This window comes from Lolium perenne, chromosome 6, assembly GCF_019359855.2.
Source record: "Lolium perenne isolate Kyuss_39 chromosome 6, Kyuss_2.0, whole genome shotgun sequence".
Taxonomy (NCBI): Eukaryota; Viridiplantae; Streptophyta; class Magnoliopsida; order Poales; family Poaceae; genus Lolium; species Lolium perenne.
This window is the reverse complement of record NC_067249.2, coordinates 204,131,204-204,151,895: the sequence shown is the minus strand read 5'-3', so window position 1 is coordinate 204,151,895 and position 20,692 is coordinate 204,131,204. Positions and strand designations below refer to the sequence as shown.

General features: G+C 43.7%; 3 protein-coding genes, 1 long non-coding RNA gene and 1 pseudogene across 6 annotated transcripts; 2 read left to right on the top strand and 3 right to left on the bottom strand.

Moving 5' to 3' along the window:
• Nucleotides 1-3,985: 3,985 nt before the first annotated feature.
• Nucleotides 3,986-4,542, bottom strand: LOC127306331 (uncharacterized). The gene is made up of 2 exons (XR_007854606.1): nucleotides 4,331-4,542; nucleotides 3,986-4,254 (listed from the first exon to the last, which is right to left on the bottom strand). It is a non-coding gene; the product is annotated as an uncharacterized lncRNA (long non-coding RNA).
• LOC127306330 (heavy metal-associated isoprenylated plant protein 7) lies at nucleotides 4,524-6,100 on the top strand. Its single transcript, XM_051336946.1, has 4 exons — nucleotides 4,524-4,647; nucleotides 4,883-5,021; nucleotides 5,100-5,305; nucleotides 5,399-6,100. Exons 1-4 carry the CDS (start codon nucleotides 4,639-4,641, stop codon nucleotides 5,828-5,830), a joined length of 786 nt encoding a protein of 261 aa, XP_051192906.1. The 5' UTR covers nucleotides 4,524-4,638; the 3' UTR covers nucleotides 5,831-6,100.
• Nucleotides 6,101-6,237: 137 nt separating this feature from the next.
• LOC127306327 (rust resistance kinase Lr10) lies at nucleotides 6,238-10,633 on the bottom strand. 3 transcript variants are annotated; one of them, XR_007854605.2, is made up of 5 exons: nucleotides 9,494-10,633; nucleotides 9,232-9,395; nucleotides 8,029-9,141; nucleotides 7,063-7,136; nucleotides 6,238-6,986 (listed from the first exon to the last, which is right to left on the bottom strand). XR_007854605.2 is itself a non-coding variant. In XM_051336945.2 (4 exons), the coding sequence occupies exons 1-3, from the start codon at nucleotides 10,228-10,230 to the stop codon at nucleotides 8,030-8,032; spliced, it is 2,013 nt and encodes a 670-aa protein (XP_051192905.1). In that variant the 5' UTR covers nucleotides 10,231-10,633; the 3' UTR covers nucleotides 7,133-7,252; nucleotide 8,029. The 3 variants fall into 3 exon arrangements, 2 of the variants coding, with proteins under 2 accessions (XP_051192905.1, XP_051192903.1); XM_051336945.2 differs by lacking the exon at nucleotides 6,238-6,986 and having other exon boundaries at nucleotides 7,133-7,252; XM_051336943.2 differs by lacking the exons at nucleotides 6,238-6,986; nucleotides 7,063-7,136 and having other exon boundaries at nucleotides 7,696-9,141.
• A 116-nt stretch (nucleotides 10,634-10,749) lies between these two features.
• On the top strand, nucleotides 10,750-13,126 carry LOC127306329 (rust resistance kinase Lr10-like; annotated as a pseudogene).
• Nucleotides 13,127-15,820: 2,694 nt separating this feature from the next.
• Nucleotides 15,821-19,868, bottom strand: LOC127306332 (rhamnogalacturonan I rhamnosyltransferase 1). The gene is made up of 8 exons (XM_051336948.2): nucleotides 18,990-19,868; nucleotides 18,283-18,350; nucleotides 18,089-18,177; nucleotides 17,802-17,967; nucleotides 17,268-17,557; nucleotides 16,950-17,154; nucleotides 16,666-16,823; nucleotides 15,821-16,501 (listed from the first exon to the last, which is right to left on the bottom strand). Exons 1-8 carry the CDS (start codon nucleotides 19,261-19,263, stop codon nucleotides 16,258-16,260), a joined length of 1,494 nt encoding a protein of 497 aa, XP_051192908.1. The 5' UTR covers nucleotides 19,264-19,868; the 3' UTR covers nucleotides 15,821-16,257.
• Between the last annotated feature and the right edge of the window lie 824 nt (nucleotides 19,869-20,692).

The following is a 20,692-nucleotide window of genomic DNA, read 5'->3' as shown; positions in this document are numbered from 1 at the left end:
GATCCATGTATGATAACAAAGTATGGACTTTGGTAGACTTACCGGATAGCTGAAAGGCTGTCAAAAATAAATGGATCTTCAAGAGAAAAACAGATGCTGATGGTAATATTACTGTCTATAAAGCTCGACTTGTCGCAAAGGGTTTCCGACAAATTCAAGGAGTTGACTACGATGAGACTTTCTCACCTGTAGCGAAGCTAAAATCTGTGAGGATTTTGTTAGCAATAGCTGCATTTTTCGATTATGAGATTTGGCAGATGGATGTCAAAACGGCGTTCCTTAATGGAGACATTGAGGAAGAGTTGTATATGGTACAACCCAAAGGTTTTGTTGATCCTAAAAATGCTGACAAAGTATGCAAACTTCAGCGTTCAATCTATGGACTGAAGCAAGCATCAAGAAGTTGGAACCGACGCTTTGATAAGGTGATCAAAGACTTCGGGTTTATACAGTGTCATGGAGAGGCCTGTATTTACAAGAAAGTGAGTGGGAGCTCTGTAGCATTCCTGATATTATATGTAGATGACATATTATTGATCGGGAATGATATAGAACTATTAAGCAGTGTTAAAGGTTATTTGAATAATAGTTTTTCAATGAAAGACCTTGGTGAAGCATCGTATATATTAGGCATCAAGATTTATAGAGATAGATCAAGACGCCTAATAGGGCTATCACAGAGTACATATCTGGACAAGATTCTAAAGAAGTTTAGAATGGACGAAAGTAAGAAAGGGTTCTTACCTATGTTACCAGGCAAGGTATTGAGTAAGACTCAAGGACCGGCTACGGCAGAAGAAAGAGAAAGGATGAGTAATATCCCCTATGCCTCAGCAGTAGGATCTATCATGTATGCCATGCTATGTACTAGACCGGATATAGCACATGCTGTTAGTTTGACTAGCAGATATCAAAGTGATCCAGGAATGGAACACTGGACAGCGGTCAACAATATCCTTAAGTACTTGAAAAGAACTAAGGATATGTTTCTTTGTTATGGAGGTGACCAAGAGCTCGTTGTAAACGGTTACACCGATGCTAGTTGGAACACTGATCCTGATGACTCTAAGTCACAATCTGGGTACGTGTTTATATTGAATGGTGCTGCAGTAAGCTGGGCAAGCTCGAAGCAGTGCACGGTGGCGAAGTCTTCAACGAGAATCAGAGTACATAGCGGCTTCAGAGGCTTCATCAGAAGCGGTATGGATGAAGAGGTTCATTGTAGAGCTCGGTGTGGTTCCTAGTGCATTGGACCCATTAATCATTTACTGTGATAACATGGGTGCCATCGCCAATGCACAAGAGCCTAGGTCACACAAGAGGCTGAAGCATATGAAGCTGCGTTACCACTCGATTCGCGAGTACATCGAAGATGGAGAAGTAAAGATTTGCAAAGTACACACTGATCTGAATGTAGCAGATCCGTTGACTAAAGCTCTCCCTAGGGCTAAGCATGACCAACACCAGAATGCCATGGGTGTTAGGTACATTACAATGTAATCTAGATTATTGACTCTAGTGCAAGTGGGAGACTGAAGGAGATATGCCCTAGAGGCAATAATAAAGTGGTTATTATTTATATCTTTATGTTTATGATAAATGTTTATATATCATGCTATAATTGTATTAACCGAAACATTAGTACATGTGTGATATGTAGACAAACAAGAAGTCCCTAGTATGCCTCTTAAACTAGCTTGTTGATTAATGGATGATTAGTTTCATAATCATGAACATTGGATGTTATTAATAACAAGGTTATATCATTGTATGAATGATGTAATGGACACACCCAATTAAGCGTAGCATAAGATCTCGTCATTAAGTTATTTGCTATAAGCTTTCGATACATAGTTATCTAGTCCTTATGACCATGAGATCATGTAAATCACTTATACCGGAAAGGTACTTTGATTACACCAAACGCCACTGCGTAAATGGGTGGTTATAAAGGTGGGATTAAGTATCCGGAAAGTATGAGTTGAGGCATATGGATCAACAGTGGGATTTGTCCATCCCGATGACGGATAGATATACTCTGGGCCCTCTCGGTGGAATGTCGTCTAATGTCTTGCAAGCATATGAATGAGTTCATAAGAGACCACATACCACGGTACGAGTAAAGAGTACTTGTCAGGAGACGAGGTTGAACAAGGTATAGAGTGATACCGAAGATCAAACCTCGGACAAGTAAAATATCGCGAGACAAAGGGAATTGGTATTGTATGTGAATGGTTCATTCGATCACTAAAGTCATCGTTGAATATGTGGGAGCCATTATGGATCTCCAGATCCCGCTATTGGTTATTGGTCGGAGTGAGTACTCAACCATGTCCGCATAGTTCACGAACCGTAGGGTGACACACTTAAAGTTGGATGTTGAAATGGTAGTACTTGAATATGGAATGGAGTTCGAATATTTGTTCGGAGTCCCGGATGAGATCCCGGACATCACGATGAGTTCCGGAATGGTCCGGAGAATAAGATTCATATATAAGATGTCATTTTATGTGAAATAAAATGTCGCGGAAGGTTCTATGGAAGGTTCTAGAAGGTTATAGAAAAGTCCGGAAGAAACCACCAAGGAAGGTGGAGTCCACATGGGACTCCACCTCCATGGCCGGCCAACCCTAGTGGGGGAGGAGTCCCAAGTGGACTCCCCCTTAGGGGGCCGGCCACCCCCCCATATGGGAGGTGGAACTCCCACCTTTGGTGGGAGTCCTAGCTTGGCTAGGTTTCCCCCTCTTATGGAAGGTTTTTGGTTCGGGTCTTATTCGAAGACTTGGACACCAACACTTGGGGATCCACCTATATAATGAGGGGCCAAGGGAGGGGGCCGGCCACCCCAAGACCACAAGCTGGCCGCCCCCCTTGAAGTGGCCGGCCACCCCCTCCCAAACCCTAGCCGCCCCCCTCTCCTCCATATCTCCCGCGTAGCTTAGCGAAGCTCCGCCGGACTTCTTCACCGCCACCGACACCACGCCGTCGTGCTGTCGGATTCAAGAGGAGCTACTACTTCCGCTGCCCGCTGGAACGGGAGGTGGACGTCGTCTTCATCAACAACCGAACGTGTGACCGAGTACGGAGGTGCTGCCCGTTCGTGGCGCCGGAACCGATCGTGATCAAGATCTTCTACGCGCTTTTGCAAGCGGCAAGTGATCGTCTACCGCAGCAACAAGAGCCTCCTCTTGTAGGCTTTGGAATCTCTTCAATGGTGAGACTCGATACCCCCTCGTTGCTACCGTCTTCTAGATTGCATCTTGGCTTGGATTGCGTGTTCGCGGTAGGAAAATTTTTGTTTTCTATGCAACGTTATCCTACAATATATTAGTATATATGAAAAACTTTGAAGCTGCTGAGATATTTATTATTGTTCTCAGTGTGCTCATATTTTTGCAAGAAGCCGTGGTGGCCACCTGCCCCTTCTACTTCTTGACACCGAATCAATTGCGCACAAAAAGCCGACTCGCTGAGTCTAGCTATGACAGTCGCTACTCTCGTTTCCATCGTGTTATCTGCGGCCACCATCGCCTCCACACCACCTAGTTGAATAGAATTTCTTTTTGTTGTTGATGTTTTAGGGTAAAACTTTTGGAGGTATTGTAGGCTCTCATATTAGCTAGGTGTAATGACGCTTGTTGCTGCCGGTGATCGCCAGTACGTGAGGTGTATACGTGTTGCTTGTGGAGAGCAACTACATCTTAAGTAAGAGAAGATACACAGAACTAGGAGAAAAAGACGGAAAGAAGAAAGGCAAAGACCAATTCGGTTCTATTCGATGTTGTTCTCTGTGCAGCTCCTCTCAAATATATACTCCGATGCATCCATCCCCCACCTAGCAAGGCTGGCCCAAGGCATGCAATAGTCATGTGCTTTGTATGTTAACATGGTTTTATGCATATCATTTGTTATCATAAAAAAAAATATATGATACAATTAGAAGAGAAAAACAATATATATGATGAAACTAAACAACAAGGACGGATTATGCAATCTTGTTGAAATAAACATTATACAATTCTAGCTGGTCACAGTGACAAAGTAAGTAACAAAAACTGCCATATTGGAGCCTGAGTTTGTGTAAAAGCTAATGCTTCTAGGGATTCCTATTAGTTCATGAGAGGCATCAATATGCTGTACCATTTTATAACCATGGAAGAACTTCTTTGTTTGGTGATGCACAGCAGTTTGGAGTATGGTCGGCTGTGTAACGGTGACCCCTGTGACCTAGAATCCTTACTTTTTATAGGGAATCTGGAAATATATCTGCACAAAATGAACACAAGCAATATGTAATGGACAGGAGCCGAAATTTCTGAACATTACTTACTGTGCTCCACAAGAATGACAGAATCTGTTGCCATCACTTTGCTTTTGGAAAAGAAAGATATGTTCTCCTCAGAAGTAAATTTCGAAAGCTGACATGAAAGAATTCTCGTCCAAAGCTACAGACAACTTGAGGACACTGCGGTGGAAGAATCTCTTTTGGCTGGCTATATAAACCCCAAAGGCCGTTTCATTGTGAAGCCAGGAGTAAGAAACTGAAGGAGTGGAGGTAAAAGAGACATCAAAGCACAAAACAGACCCCAGCTTTTCCCGCTTTCCTGCAAGGTTCAAAACAGAGTCATCAACCAACGAATGGGAGAAGTAAGTACTAGTTGATGCGAACCAGTCATTAAATTTAAAACGTAAATTATTTTTTGAGGGGAAAACTTGCGCTGTTTTTATCGCAAAGATTAAAACTTACAACAGTTGAACTGAACATAATTTACAGTAGTGATCAGAAGAATTCCGTTTCCTGGCTTTGTCTCTACGGAAGTTCAAATTTTTATTATTGCTAAATAACACCCACTGAGATATGTCTGCTGGTTGTTTTCCAAAGGAACAAAAGAAGCCAGAGAAGAAAGAGGAGGCAGCAGAGGAGAAGAAGCCAGATGAACCTCAAGATATTGTGCTCAAAGTAGATATGCACTGCCAAGGTTGTGCAAAGAAGGTCAAGAAATCCCTCCTAAAATTTGAAGGTTCGCAAATTTTCGTACCAGTAACTGTAATTCAATGTTCTGAGATGCATAACAATGTCATGATAATGTCGCAAACAGGTGTAGAGAACGTGACGGCCGACAGCCGATCCAAGACAGTGGTGGTGAAGAGTAAGACCGCGGATCCTGCCAAGGTCTTTGAGAGGGTTCAGAGGAAGACGAAGAGAAGGGTTGAGCTGGTCTCCCCGCTTCTGCCGCCACCTCCAGAGGAGGAGAAGAAAGAGGAGAATCCGCCACCACCTCCAGAGGAAGAGAATAAAGAAGAGGTAACCTTCTTGCTTGTGATGAGGTAAAACTTCATGTCTGATGATCCAGTAAAAAAAATATGTTGGGGACATGATACAAATCAAAATTTGCAGCCACCAAAAGCAATCACAGTCATCCTGAAGGTGCAAATGCACTGCGGCGCGTGTGCGAAGCTTCTGGAGCAGCGTATAAGCAAGATAGAAGGTGTCGAGTTGGTCGTGACGGATCTCCCCAATGACCAGGTTACCGTGAAAGGCGTCATGGACCAGGCCGTGCTCGTCGATATCGTCCAGAGGAAGATGAGGAGGACAGCAGTTATCGTCGAAGGGGAGGAGGAAAAACAGGAGGACGAGAAGAAGCCAGATCAAGATGAGAAGAAGGTTGACGAGACAAAAGCCGATGATGGCCATGCCAACGAACACAAGTATGAGTTCTGGCCTCCTTCCTGGTACTATGTCGACTACGTGCACCACTTCCCTCTGGCGCCGGCCCCTTTGATAGACGATTTCAGCGAAGAGAATCCCAACGCTTGCGCCATCGTGTGATACCATCGCAAGCTATTTTGCTGCGTCTTAAAAACTTTAAGTTTGTTATATCACTCCATCAACAAAACTACTGGTGGTAATTCAAGATAGGAAATATAGTCCTAATGTAACCCTAAGATGTATTACTATGACGGTTGTGCAGAGTGCGTTTCAGTTTTTCTGGGCTTAAAACGCAGCTTAAGGTTATAGATGAAAAAGAATGACCTTAGTTTGGTACTAAAGTTACCATGTGGTAACTTCTTACAAAATAGAATGTCAACTTCTCTGTTACTGCGATCTAATTTTAAATCTCACGTCAATATAAAGCCAACAGTGAAAACTGAATGCAAATCTAGCAAATTAACACTTTGAGCTACAATCAATTTATTTTCTGAAATTAGATCATAATGTGGTGATTTCAATGTTTCAAAAATGATCTGCTATTTTGGGGTATCTACAGCCCCCACCCACGGTACGCACATCAGTCAAAGGATATTACTGTAGGAAAACGAAGGGACATCATATCATTATTAGAGCAGATAAAGAGCAATGACAATGATTTGAAATTTCCAGGTACACATAACATCGGTTCTGAATCTGGCTTCGCCCCGATGTTAGGATGGAGCATGTCGATTGTCGATTAGTTGGTTGAATCAAGTCGTTTTCCTTCTACTTTTCTGCCAATTGCCTACGTTGAATATTTATCCGATTCAGCCTTTTGCAGATTACGTAACAAAAAAGATAATTACATTTCATGCAGTCGCATATAATTCTTGTACCAGAGGTAACGCATGCATATATTCCACAGATTAACTAAGCAAGTTTTCATGCTCAGGTGTACATGGACAGTCATGCAATCCAGTATCTAGATTCATATTCAGATAAGCTCGATGAGTTCCAGGAAATTTCATCGATAGGCAGAATCTGTACACATATAGAAGATATATGTATATATATAGTATTCATGTCATCGTGGTATCTGATAAACATGGTTAGCATCAAGCAGGTATTGGAAAATTGGCATACCATTGGATCAACTGTCCCTTTGCTTTACCAAGGAGTATCTGCATGTGCACACATAAAGTGCACAGAAATTTGATGGTGGCTGCTGGGCACGTAAGAGTCATATCGTCTAAGCTGCTCCCTCCCTTGTCAACAACAGAACTTGAAGAATGCCCTATGAATTCCCGATAAATTAGACTCATATAGCTAGAACGACGAAAAAATAGATTTATAGATGAGATGAACATTACCCGTCGATCATATCTCGAACCTCCGTCATGCTGTAGCTCCGCTTTGTTTGAAATCAAGATATATTATTGCAGGCCTGATAGAAATACAACATTCTCAGAAATCGCTATGTTTCCTTCCTTAGAGAAATGCAACATTCTCAGAGGGCTCTGAATAGACAGTATTTGCCCCTTTTCCTTTCAGCTCTAGTTGCTGAAAACAAAGAAATCGTCTTAGCTAGTTTTATGAGCTGAATATGATGTGACAACTGGCTGGATGCAATGGTGGAAACAAGAATCAAACCTACTAGTGTACCATCAGAGGAAAGGGGTGAGAGACACCATGGTGTAGGTCATCGAGTACACATGATCAATTAACCAAGGCTTCCGACTATGATACTCTCATGTGAGTAGAGCTACCAATGTACAGTACTACACTACTACACAGGCACACAAGGTGACCTCTAATTAGAACAAAGTGTCCACATCAAACACAGCGCATATTGTTTTCCCATCAAAGTTTTGAGACAGAAGCCTAGATGGCCCAGCATTCCATGAAAGATACAGCAAGAGTTCGTGGTAGGGGACACTGGGGTTACCACTAGAAAACTGAAAACAAGTACACAGGAACAGCTGAAGCAAAATAGTACAGATGGCACCAATAAGTGCTATATTCCTGCTAATAATATCTTTACAGTAAGCGCAAACATCACTTCAGCTTTCTCAACCTACCTTATCACTCACCTCATGATATATTATAGTATATGTCTTCCACAAAAATAGCAATTTAGCATGAATATATTAGCTGCAGTTCCCCACCTTCCAACTGCTTGCAATTACATGTATCTGAAGTTCACAGGCGTCTAAAAGTATAGTACAGTAATCCATATACTAGGTACAGCTTGAACCGCTACTGCATCTTTCCTCCACTAAATCATTATAAAGTGGCATCTGCAAAGAGTTGAGTGGGAACTGAGACCTTCCAGTTACCTCACAGATGTGCATTCTGCTCATCCTCCTCCGAGATCGCAGTCAGCTCGGATGACAAGTGGTAAGAATCCTCCACATGGATGCGCCCCTCATCACCGAAAAAGGGCCTCGAAGGCATTTGCAGGATATCAATGCCCGCTTCCAGCATCTCTATGACCTCACTCATTGCCGGTCGGTCATGAGATTTCATCTGAATGCACCATAACCCGACAATGCAGAGCTTCCTCTCCAACTCATGCATCTCAGCAGCAAGAGATATTTCATCCACTCCTTGTTCAGTCAGGCAGTCATACACCCACGATGGGTAGTAGGCTTGGCTTGACTTTGCTGCGTTTGGATCAGCGTTCCTTCTCCCTCCAGCCATCTCCAGTAGCAGCATCCCAAAACTGTAAACATCGGACTTGCTAGATATGACACCAAAGCTCCGAGATATCATCTCAGGAGCTATGTACCCAACAGTTCCCCGTAAGACGCTCAGAGGCACAAAGCTGTTTCCCCTTGGGTACAATTTGGCAAGACCAAAATCAGCAACTTTTGGGACAAAATTGCTATCAAGAAGGATGTTGTGTGGTTTGATGTCAAAGTGTAATATCTGCATATCGCACCCTTGATGCAGATAGTCGAGCCCTCTTGCAATGCCCAAAGCAATTTCATTGAGCCTGTCCCAGGAGAAACTCTTTCCTGATGAGAAGATGTACTTGTCTAGAGAACCCTGAGGCATGTACTCATAGACCAGCGCTCTCCTCGTTTCCTCTGAGCAGAATCCCACTAAGCGCACCACATTGATGTGGTGGATCCTACCAATGGTGGAGACCTCACTGATGAAATCTTCTCCGTCACAGTTGGCTTTGCCCTCTAGCATCTTGACAGCGACATGGACATCGCCTGGCAGCAAAACACCCTTATACACGGAGCCGTAGCCCCCTTGGCCCAGCTTGTCTCTGAAATGGCTTGTGATTGCGGTGATGTCAGTGTATGCATACCTCATTGGTCCTAGCATTTCTTGCATCCGTAAGAACTTGTCAACTCCATTGACTGTTATATTTGTTTTCCAGTACTTGAAGGCAAGAAAAATCACTACGGTCAGGGGCGCCAACACGAACCTGCATAATACTGCCCAAAAGAGGTCGCTAAGTCAGATGACCATATATGTGGTTACAAGTCTGTAGACATGATTATTGAAAGAACATAAATCTCACATACCAGCAAGGAACTTGGGGAAAGATATTATGGCTCTACCAAGCACATTTAAGGATACTGTTGAGGAATCACAAACTATCAAGCATTCTAAGAAATGTATATCACTCCAGAAAAAAGCTCGTGCCCAATGCAGGATGCCTGCGCCAGATATTTGCTGCTTGAAGTAGCTACAATAAACAATTGTGCAGAAAAGGATTTATGAAATAAACAGAGTTTTAGATAACTATAAGATAACCAAATTTTGGAGCAAACGAGGCAGACTCACCTGGTTGAGTTATTAAGGCATTTTTTGATGATCTCAGGAAATGAATACTTCCTGGAATTTTCACCAACAGGAAATCCAACAGCAAAACCCTTCCGTGTAAATTCTGAAATACCTGCATAACTTGCATCCTGACCCTGTAGACCTGATTGAAAATTATCGCGGAGACCAAAGGGAATCATGGCCAAGTATCCACAAGATGGTTCAAGCTGTCCGATGCTACAATAGCGACTAGCTAAGACATAAACAAATGAATTGGTCGTACTCAGGCATGTAACAGGCTTGTACCGACTATTGTTCGTTATTGCTCGTGAACAGTTCAGAAAGCATGCCCAAGTGCCTCCAGTTACCAAATCAATAAGCTGGCTTGAAACAAGTCGCCAGGAAGGATAAGGAAGTTGATTCCACTGAGGAAGAGGGCAGCTGCTATTCATATCCAAGTTGGCATCTACAGCCCAGAAGTATGAAGCGGTATAGTTGATGCCAGTCACATAGTATGTTCCTGTGTTGATGTCAATTATAGCCTTGCTATTGCTACAAACCAGTTCGTATGACGCCACACCACACTCAGCTGGGTCGCCTGGACGACGGAAAGGGTAGGAAATGTTGTGAAGATCGCCACAGGAGAAAGGAGGACACTGGTTTTCTCCTTCAACGTCTGATACAAGGACTGCAAGCACAGAAAGGACAATTAAAGCCGGAAGGGCACCCCAACGAGGAAGCACAGAGGAGTTCGCCATGATGGCTTTGCAGATGCATATACAGTATGCCACAAGGGAATTGATATCTAGTCAGGCCAGTGGTCTTGAAACTCTCTGACACAAGTGCCTACCTTGCCTAGATTTATATGATCCAAGCAAATACTCCTGCAAAGTTCTGTTTTTCTTCCTCTTGCTTTTCTGGTCAACAAAGTTGACATGCATTCCAGAAGAACCTATGGAAAAGGGAGGCCCCTGTGTGTCTGGGACAGCACTAACCATCTTGATGACTGAGTCTTCTCATTGAGTAGGCCACAACCGGAAAAGCGCTTCTTCATTTAAAGTTGTTGACTGTTGACTGTTGACTGGACAAATGGACTACAGCAAGTATGCAGCCACACTCGCTTCACCAGAGCATGGCAGGCGATAAAAAATCCTCCGTGTGCACATAGCCCTCATTCCTACTTCAACCAGCCAGCTAACCAATAATCGTTGCTCTTTTGTACGTGGAGCATCTTCCTCTTCCTCCTCGTCTCGATTATAGGCCTATCGAATAGCAAGATGAGTAAATTTCTTATCATACCCCTCCTGCTTGCTCTTGTCAACCATGGAACCGAACTGGCCAGAGCGTGGGATGACCAAGATTTCTTCACATACTGCCCACCGTCCAAGTGCAGCAAACATGGCCCGGAGATCAGGTTTCCTTTCCAGCTTGAATCCAGCAATACATCATCATTATGTGGCATATCGTGCCACAAATTTGCATGCTCTGGCCAAGATACCATCCTAGACCACCAGTATCTCGGCCGATGCAACGTGACCGCAATAGATTACAGGCATAAGCTCCTGACAATCATTCCTCTTGTAAACTCCTTATCCCCTTGCCCGCTTCAGACACTCATCTCCAAAAGCATACCATTTGATAACAGTCTCAGATCAGATTACCTGGAATATGCAACCCTAGTATGCTGCTCAAAAGAGATCTTGCCAGATAATGATGCTGCCAATTATTTTGTTGGCCCGGTCTCCTGCCTTAGCAACGCAACCCACTTCTCATATATGGTGGATGCTCTTATGTCCATGTCTGTTCTTCCATTGGTGCAAGGTTGTCTCGGATGGAGTCATTCCAATACCCTTACATAACACAATAACAAGGCCCTCAAGATTCAAGGGAAGTACAGAAAGAATCCTCGGTTTTGCTGAGATGACAATCAGTTCGGAATGTCCAAACAAATGCTCATCATATTTTCCCTACACCTGTGAGGAAAGCTGTGAATTTGATGGGGGGAGATGTGCATTCAGCTCAGAGAGGAATCAATCATTTTGCATGCCTAGCCGCCACGGTATCATTTCTAACTGGTCTAAACCGTATACAAATATAGCTGTGCTATCACGATTCATCTTGTTATGGAGCTTAGAATCTATTACGATTGCGCAGGCTTTAAACTACAATTTAGTCAATTTACCAGTTCTACATTTCCATGTGTTTAAAATCAAACATAATAATTTATTTACAGTGTATCTACTACTCAAAATTTCAACCATATCCCTAAACATTTTGTCGAATCTACACTTTTTCAAGAAACATTATTCCTTTTTGTTTATAAATAGCCATTAATGGAGTCTCATTCTCTTCTCTGGTATTGCAGGTTCACATGTCAAAGTTATTGCAGGTACTATTGTACTACTAATAAACCCAGTTTTTGTGTACTTTCAAAAGAAAAATAAAAAATAAAAAAACGTAAAGATCTGCATTAAACATAAGTTCTTACCTCCGACATCAGTTTAACCCATCACAAATAGTAAGTAGTAACATATTTTAATCCCAATGCAATATGTTAATTTCATATTCTTTGTTTATTCAGCTACATTATCGGTGGCCACATTAGTTGTTCTTTTGCTGGTAGTGACTATTGTGCTCTATCTTTCACTGAAGACAAGATATAGCGAAGAGATCCATCTGAAGGTCGAAATGTTTCTAAAGGTATATGGCACATCAAAACCTACAAGGTACACTTTTGCTGAAGTTAAGAAGATATCAAGACGTTTTAAGGAAAAAATAGGGCAAGGAGGATTTGGAAGTGTATACAAAGGCGAGCTACCTAATGGAGTGCCTGTAGCAGTCAAGATGCTAGAGAACTTTACAGGAGAGGGAGAAGTATTCATCAATGAAGTTGCAACCATGGGACTAATTCATCATGCAAATATTGTCCGCCTCCTAGGATATTGCTCCGAAGGAACTAGACGAGTTCTTATTTATGAATTCATGCCTAACGAATCACTGGAGAAATACATATTCTCCCATGACTCCAGTATTTTTCTTGGTCTGCTAGTACCTGACAAGATGCAAGATATTGCCTTAGGAATCGCCCGAGGAATGGAGTACCTGCATCAAGGTTGCAACCAACGCATCCTCCACTTTGACATCAAGCCTCACAACATCTTGCTGGACTACAGCTTCAATCCAAAGATCTCAGACTTTGGGCTAGCAAAGCAGTGTGCAAGGGACCAAAGCATGATTACCTTAACCGCAGCAAGAGGCACTATGGGCTACATAGCACCAGAATTCTACTGTAGAAACTTCGGGGGGGTGTCCTACAAGTCAGATGTGTACAGTTTTGGCATGCTAGTACTAGAAATGGTGAGTGGAAGGAGGAACTCAGACCCAAGTACTGAGAGCCAGAACGATGTATACCTCCCAGAGTGGATCTACGATAAAGTGATCCTTGGGGAGGAATCGGTGCTTACTTCAGAAATGACAAATGAAGAGAGAGAAAAGGTGAAACGGCTGGCTATTGTGGCACTATGGTGTATTCAGTGGAACCCAAAAAACAGGCCATCAATGACAAAGGTGGTAAACATGTTGACGGGGAGGTTGCAGTCTTTGGATATGCCCCCTAAGCCCTTTGTTTCGTCTGTTAACTGCCCTATGCCATAAAACATGAAGACCACTCTGCCATATGGTGTAACAGTAATACGAGAGGGATACTGCTAATTCACATGCAGCACTGTAATGCTGTGCCTAGCAGCATCATGTAGTAATAGTATTGATTAGAAACATATGACACTGGGTTTGATTTTCCCTGTAATGATAAGAATTGAAAGATGGTTTACTTTTGGAATTACCGTAATAGTATTCATTCTCGAAAAACCGTAATAATGTTAGTTAGAAATAAATGATACGCGAGCTCACTTGCAGGAGTAAGTGAAAGATGATAGCTGTAACTTTTCCTGTCATTGCTTTGATTTACCTCCACTCCACACACCACACAACACCGAATTGTCTAGTCCAAGAGTCATGCTAACAATCACAAGAGGATCATGTAGGCAGGCAACTAATCGTCTAATCATGTCAAGTTCTATTCCAGATACTCAGAAACTCACAATGCACGTCCATAGAATTCAGAAGAACAGGAGGAAAAGAGAGGAATTAGGGGTTACCATGGCTACCTGCAGGTTATCAGGACGATAATAGGTTCACAGCATCTTGCAGTACCTACTACAAAATCTTCAATCCAGAATAGATTTAGAGATTTGGGGATTTGGCCTCGCAGAGCTTCAGTTCGCGGCCGCCCATTCCCAAGCAGCAGCCTCGCCGCACCACGGCTACCGTGCGCGTGAAGGGAAGGGGAAAGAACTAAAAAAAAAGTGAGATGCAACGAGCAAATGCAGTTTTGCGCAAGGATATCGTGGGGAAGAACACATAGCGCGGTTTCCAGAAAGCATTTCTGCGCGTTGTGGAAGATCGTCCGGCCACAAGTGGCCGTCCGGTCGACGACGCCGCCGACCGCCGCCGACAAGCTTCGACCCAGGTTTTTTTTTTTTCCACTTTTGACCCAGCCTTTTTCTGAACGAATTCGACCCAGCCTAATGGCTGATTGTCGTTCGACCCAACTACACGGTCTATATTGAGGCCCAAACTCCATGGTAGAAGGCCCTATTTACCGATAGAGGACAAATGGCTCCCGAGCTCCAAGACGGCCTTTTTTTTAAAGGAACATTTTAAATTTAAAGTTTCAAAAAATGCTGAAAACAACTATGGAAGTAGCTTAAATTCTTTGTATTCTAGGATGCATAAAAAATAATTGTGCACTATTTACTATACTCAGATCCATGGTTTGGTTACTTTTTTGTAGCATATAATACTAAACTATTTACACCGAGAGTTCGCATGCTTGTAATATATTACCACTGTTTCAAAATATATGTTTTTCTTAGAAAGCTAGAACGTTTTCTAAACAGGATTATATTTTAGAAAAAATGTAGTACATTATCTACTACATATTGATCTTTTCATTTTTTTTTAAACTGAAATATGATATATTTTTTGAATTTGTGAAAATAACGGTCCTGAAGCTCGGCCAACATTTGTAGTTTCTGCCCCTTTAGAGGCATTTACTATATGACATTCATTGCCTCACTTAGCGCCACGACGGTCACCCTCCTGGTTCGGCAACAAGAGAAGGATGGTTGGTCGCGATGTCGATGTTGGAGACAAGACCACCGAGCCTAAGACGGGAACAAGGCGGCTAGTCACGATAAAGTGGAAAATTCCAAGGTCAGTTTGCCTTAGTTAGTTTGAAGTTTTCGCAGTTTCTGTAGACTGAGTTCAAGAAAATGTCCCCAAGTTACAAAAACCGCATAAACATTAAAAAAAGGGGTAGGAAAGATGAGTTCAGAATTTTGGAGTTTATCTAGTTGAAGTACTAGAAATCTGTATTTTTACCAAAGTTGAAACAAAAACTGCATCTCTAGCTCTGGTGTGTGCAGCACATCTGCACATGGCAGCTTGCGGACCTGCACTGATACCAATGCCTCACCGGTTATGAAAAGTCTAGCGACAGTGTACATCCGTCCAAACCAGAGGGGGATCCCCAAACTGGATCAGCCTAGGCATCTGAAAATTCAGTGATCCCATGCTGGCGCGTCTCCGATGCCAGCACAGGGTAGTAATAAACAGAGCATCAGTACCAACGTTAAACACGCCCGAAGGTTGATTGCTCTTGCGTCAAGGTTAATCCTCCATCCCGATACCCTGGAAACAAGGCGGATGCATCTAGGATCTGGTGCACGTCAACGAGTACTGTGCATTGCGTTACGCCCGGAGAGCGGAGAACAGGCTAGAGTGTCTCAACTACTCGTGTGCAGTTTGAGTAGCAAGTAAAACATCCAAATTACTATGTAGATGCTTCAACCATACTCCTGCACATAATGGCATAGCAGTGCTATATTACTAATAAACTCCTAGGATTGCTCTCTCATCAATGTTAATCCTATCTCGATCGTCAGATCGTGGCTGAAAACAAGACGTGTACTATACTGATCATCACTGAATACATGATGATCGTATTAGCACTTTGACAAGCGGATGAGCGCAAATACCTGTAGTAGCTCGATGAACCAGAGTCCTTAAGACTTCAGAATAGACTACTCAAGGTTCAGGGTATACAGTGTAGTAGCAGCAGCATCTGTTCTAGCTGCTGAATCAGCTTAAAAGTACCAAAATTTTGGAAGAAAAGAAGAGGATTGCTTTGTCATGCACTCATGCTCCAGGCAGAAACATGCGTAGGCCATATCCATCAACTGATGCAGAGGCTGGGGCTTCCGCTTTTCAGGGGGGGAGGCAGAAACATGCATATGTAAACGACATCTCATTTCTATATAGTAATTTCCTTCATGCTTGTTTTGATACATTGGATCAGGCACAATTCCACCGGATGGACAGAGAAACTGAACTATAATTCCCTGTCAATCCGAAGGAATCGGGTCTAGACAAAGCGAAAATGTAACAACCTTCCTGTGGGAATGATGAATGTCTCTCACCATCTATACATACATATCACCCCTTTCTAAGAACCAGCCCCTCCATTCTATAACACCCACACACACACCGGCTGCCTTCAAGTCAGCAGCTCCATCTTTTCTGCTTTCCAACCACAGACCTTGTCTGTAGCACACGCTGAACTCCTCACGATGCCTTGCCAACAATGTGTAACAATCCCAGTTCAGCATTGCCATGTTACGAAAGATTGGCACGGGAAGGTGCACCACGTACCGGCAGGAAAAGTATCACCATGCCCGTAAAAGATCGGGATCTCGCAAACACTCTTGTGGGTTGGCATAGAAGTAGTCCTCTTCCTTGGGCTTGTCTGGGATCACCGTCCTTCTCGAAGCTGATCCCATCCGGTTTGAATGGACAGACTTGATTAATTTGGAGAACTCGTCCCACGGCAAAGAACCACTCTTGTAATGATCGACTAGATCAACAATGAGTTTTCGGTCCAGCAAGATTGTTTTCTTGAAGCCCATGAACCTGCAGGGGCAAATACAAAATGATGTTAATCTCTATAGAAAGCAAAAAAAATAAAAATAAAAATAGGTTACACATTCAGGTAATGCAGAATGGTGGCGGTATGAAGATGCTCTTATCGGATAATTTATTCATAAAACTGAGTTATGACCAAGTGGAATATATACCTGCGATGTCCTTCGACAACTTTAGCCATGTTGCCATCATATGTTGGAACAAATATGTCACTTTCCAGGGACACCATATAATCAAGCGCTGCCATCTGTGATGAATGATTCTGAAAGAACCTGAGATCAGATGGTTCCAAGAGCGTCTCCTTTCTCACCTATTCATTAATAGCAATTCATGATCAGCAAAACAGGGAACAGAGATATGCAAAGCAATGATAGTTCTGAAGTTGTACTAAAACAATAATGTAATCATGGATGCACATGCACCACTTGGTCCATACCACGTTAGGATACGCTGAAGTAAGAGAAGCCATTCTGCTTTTTCCACCATATATCTCTCCAGCTGCAATATATATTTGCATATTTCTGTCAATATCCAATGCTCTGAGTACAAGAGCAATCTCCTCAGGTGTTAAAGGGCAGAGACCATCTTTTCTTTTCACGTAAGAGTCGATAACTTTCTCTTTCCACCATGGGTACGCATATCTGAGATTAGCAAGTAACTCATCTGTTAATATGAAAATTATGCGTATATAAACTCGCCCAATAATAATACAAAATGGTATGCAAATCTGAGGTACCAGAGCCAGCAAATTTACCTCATTCTTGTGAGCTCATCTGCCTCTTCATGTGTGCAACCTTCGGTACAGCCAGAAAAGGCCAGCATATCCATTTCATATCGTAAATGAAGAACCAAGAAAGGACCATTTTTGCGAAGCATTCTAATCACTCGCCTGCCCAACTCTTCAATTTGAGGTGTAAATTTCAGTGAACCATAATTCACTCGACAACGTAACTTCTGGATATCCAGAGGCAGACCATTATTTGCAAGCCTAGCATCAGTTCTATTAAGATGGATAACCTTGTGCTTCCGAACCAAAGGAAGTATCTGTACAAAGGGAATTTAACATTTAGTACTTCCATGAAACTCCTTCCCAAAATATAAGACATAATAGTTTTGTTGTAACTCCAACTTTTTGAAGTTTGACCAAGTCTAGACAAAAAACATCAATACTTGGTCAAACTTTAAAAAGGAAGAGTTTTAAACAATATTTTGGTAAGGATGGAGTAACATTGTAAGGAAAAGTAACAAAACAGGCATCTAGTCTAATTATACAAAAAAATAAACTGACCTGATTATGGTAATAGGAGATATCTGACCAGCTAATAGGTGGCATTGAGTGAAACATTCCCAATTCCACTCTTCTCTTCATTCTTGGCGGTAATTCTCTGAGTACGCGGATCTCACTTCTCAGAGAAGTTATAAAATGTTCAATGTCGAATATATCCTGAAACTCACTAAAGGCAAGTGGACACATATTCCCATGAGTATACTGCCATAGTGGTAAACCAGAAAACTCACTATCTATGCTAGAAAAGAAATGGGAAAAGTAAAGCTATTTCAAAAAATAAAGTGCACCTTGGGTCATTCCAAAATGATGTCTTATCCAACTCGGGAACTATTAGGGTCACATTCAAATATCTTGCAATAGCAACCATGTCACATATCTGAATTAACAGGTAAATAATGTGGGGTGTTAGATAGTATAAAGCATACATGGTCCGACGAGAAATTAGTTATCGAATAAAGGGAGGGTTTCCAAAGCTGCTTACAGCTGCTCGCATTTGGTTAAGCCCACCATTGCATGAAACCATCAAATAACCATTGTTCCTATAAATTCCTAGCAGAAAATGGAGACAATACAGGATCAGCAGAAAGCACAAGCACTTAAAAAAGCATATGGGCACAATGTGCATCAAGCAAAATTTGCGTATCACATTAGTTTTTTTACGCAACACCATATTGTTTCTCGAGACGCGCCTAAATGCAGCATAATGTGCATTCAGTTCCTAGAAAGTGAACAGATATGTGTAACATTTGCACCCATTGTCATTCAAAGTAAATGTAAAATTAACCAGTACTTGAATTGTTGTCGAATTGTAATAAAGCATTTCATGTACAGACAAACAGAAGTCACCAAAATTTGCCATTATTGTGCTACTTTGCGCAAAAGAGATAAAGAAACCTCTTAATTGATACTAAGACCAAGAGCGGCGGGACATGTGAGTTCCACAACACAAATGGCAGGCAGTACCAGAAAGGTAAAGGCAACCCATAAATACCGTGTTTGAGCAACCAGATATTGGTAGTACATGTTCCTTTCCATCCATAGGCCATGATTAACCAATTATATACCGTTATAATAGGAATCAAACTAGTAGCGGTGGAAATTTTGTCCAAAAATTGGAAACGTAAAAGCATAGAGAAATTGGAATACCAAGAACCACAATGGCGAGACAGAGTTAGCAGCGGCACTCACTCTTGGGCGGCAGCGCGGCGGCCTCCCTGTCGACGACGGGCCCCGGCACGGCGAGGTGCTGCGCCATCCGGCAGGACGGCCAGCCCCTGAGGACGCGCGGGCCCCAGGTCTCCCCGACGGCCGTGAGCTGGACGAGGCAGGTCCAGAGCAGCACGGTGGTGGTGGCGCGCAGCACCCACAGCCTCATCATGCGGGACCGCGCCACGGCCGCCACCGACGGGAGCCTGAGCCTCTCCGCCTTGAGCCCCGCCGCCGCCGCCGCCTTGAGGCCCATCGGAACAGCGCCGGCCGGAGCGGCGAATGTAGGCGCGAGCCTGGCCGGCAATAATCCGGGCGCAGCCACGCGCCAAGGTCCACCACCAAGAAAGAATCGCCTCGTCGTCTCCAGTCAATGCGGGACGATGACGCCGAGGGACGCCGGCTCGGGCGAGGAAAGGGCGCTGTATATATGGACGCCGCGTCCAATGGGCGCGCAAAATTGGCAGGAGACGGGGCAGGGAATGCGAGACGACGCGTCTCGGCAGCGGCAATCCGGCTGCTGATTCCTTGCCAAATTCGCCCGAGCGCGTCACGCGCGCCGTATCAATGACCTTCCTGGAACGGCCGAGCCCCGAACAGGAAAGAAACCGCGGCCGGCGAGGCGCCAGCCAGCCAGCCAAATGAGAAACAATGGGCGAGCGGAAAATGTCGGCAGCGGTTGTGGTTTGCCGGCCGGTGGCGGATCTCCTCCTGGAGAGGAAGCAGGGGAGGGAGTGGGAGAATGCGGGCGTGAGGAGGAGCGATTCGTGTGGGGACGTGCGTGATGAAGTTATTCTGGGGCGGGCGGGCCCTCGCGTCGGTGGCGCTGCGGACGTGTCCGGGTAACCGGCGGTAGGTGGCGCCGCGGACGGCCGCGATCGCGGGGAGCCGGGAGAGTTAACGCGCGCGCCCGAGTCAGGTGGGACGCCGAGCGGTGGCTGCCCTGCCGTTAGATGGCGGGCCCACGGCGCAGGAGGAAGTGGCCTTCGTGTTCACGTGTGGGTGGAAGGTAGCGAAGGATCCGCCAGGCGTCACGTGCCTCGGGACTCGGGAGCCATCGGCTCAGCCATGGATAGAAGGGGTGAGAGGCCAAACCTTCTCAAATAGGAAAAAGGAAGTAAACTCGAACGAACGGGAGAATGATTGATTCACTTCATGTGGCAATGCATGGCAAGAAAAAAATCGTGCACTGATTAGTTTCTCCGGGAGCAGCATGATGGTCGCCCCGCGACCGGCGCCATGGCTAGCCTGGTTTCACATGCTCACCATGGTCCGCCCGCCGCGTTGAAGACGAAGGCGAGACATGCAGATGCAGGTGTTCATCCTTCGTGCACTAACGCGCTCAAATGATAGTCATGTTAATACTCCCTCCGTTCCATTTTATAGTGTCTATAGTTTTTTGGTACGTAAATTAGCGTAAGATTATTCTTTACATAAGACCTGAAATCGATAACTTCCTAAATTAACATAACAAATCCCACAAATCTCTCTGGTTGACTCTCCATATATGTGCAGCCAGGTTCTACTATTAAGTAAATTAGATATGGATCAAAATGAGTGAATCTTAGAGTAAGAAAAAAGATGAATCTACAAGGTGGAGTAGAATCTTGAACCATGCAAAAAAAACTAGGTATATGCATTTATGAAAAAACCTAAAAGATCTACAAGATGGAGTGTAGAATCTT

What these genes read in the sequence shown, in the direction of transcription:
- LOC127306327 (XM_051336945.2), bottom strand. Translation starts at nt 10,230, where the DNA reads ATGGCGAACTCCTCTGTGCTTCCTCGTTGGGGTGCCCTTCCGGCTTTA. An exon ending in TGCCTTAATAACTCAACCAG is followed by an intron (nt 9,396 to 9,493) that starts GTGAGTCTGCCT and finishes TGTTTATTGTAG; the next exon opens with CTACTTCAAGCAGCAAATAT. An exon ending in TTTCCCCAAGTTCCTTGCTG is followed by an intron (nt 9,142 to 9,231) that starts GTATGTGAGATT and finishes TCTTTTGGGCAG; the next exon opens with TATTATGCAGGTTCGTGTTG.
- LOC127306332 (XM_051336948.2), bottom strand. Translation starts at nt 19,263, where the DNA reads ATGGGCCTCAAGGCGGCGGCGGCGGCGGGGCTCAAGGCGGAGAGGCTC. An exon ending in TCATTTTGGAATGACCCAAG is followed by an intron (nt 17,968 to 18,088) that starts GTGCACTTTATT and finishes ACTTGCCTTTAG; the next exon opens with TGAGTTTCAGGATATATTCG. An exon ending in GTTGTCGAAGGACATCGCAG is followed by an intron (nt 16,502 to 16,665) that starts GTATATATTCCA and finishes TTGCCCCTGCAG; the next exon opens with GTTCATGGGCTTCAAGAAAA.
- LOC127306330 (XM_051336946.1), top strand. An exon ending in ATCCCTCCTAAAATTTGAAG is followed by an intron (nt 5,022 to 5,099) that starts GTTCGCAAATTT and finishes TGTCGCAAACAG; the next exon opens with GTGTAGAGAACGTGACGGCC. An exon ending in AGGAAGAGAATAAAGAAGAG is followed by an intron (nt 5,306 to 5,398) that starts GTAACCTTCTTG and finishes CAAAATTTGCAG; the next exon opens with CCACCAAAAGCAATCACAGT.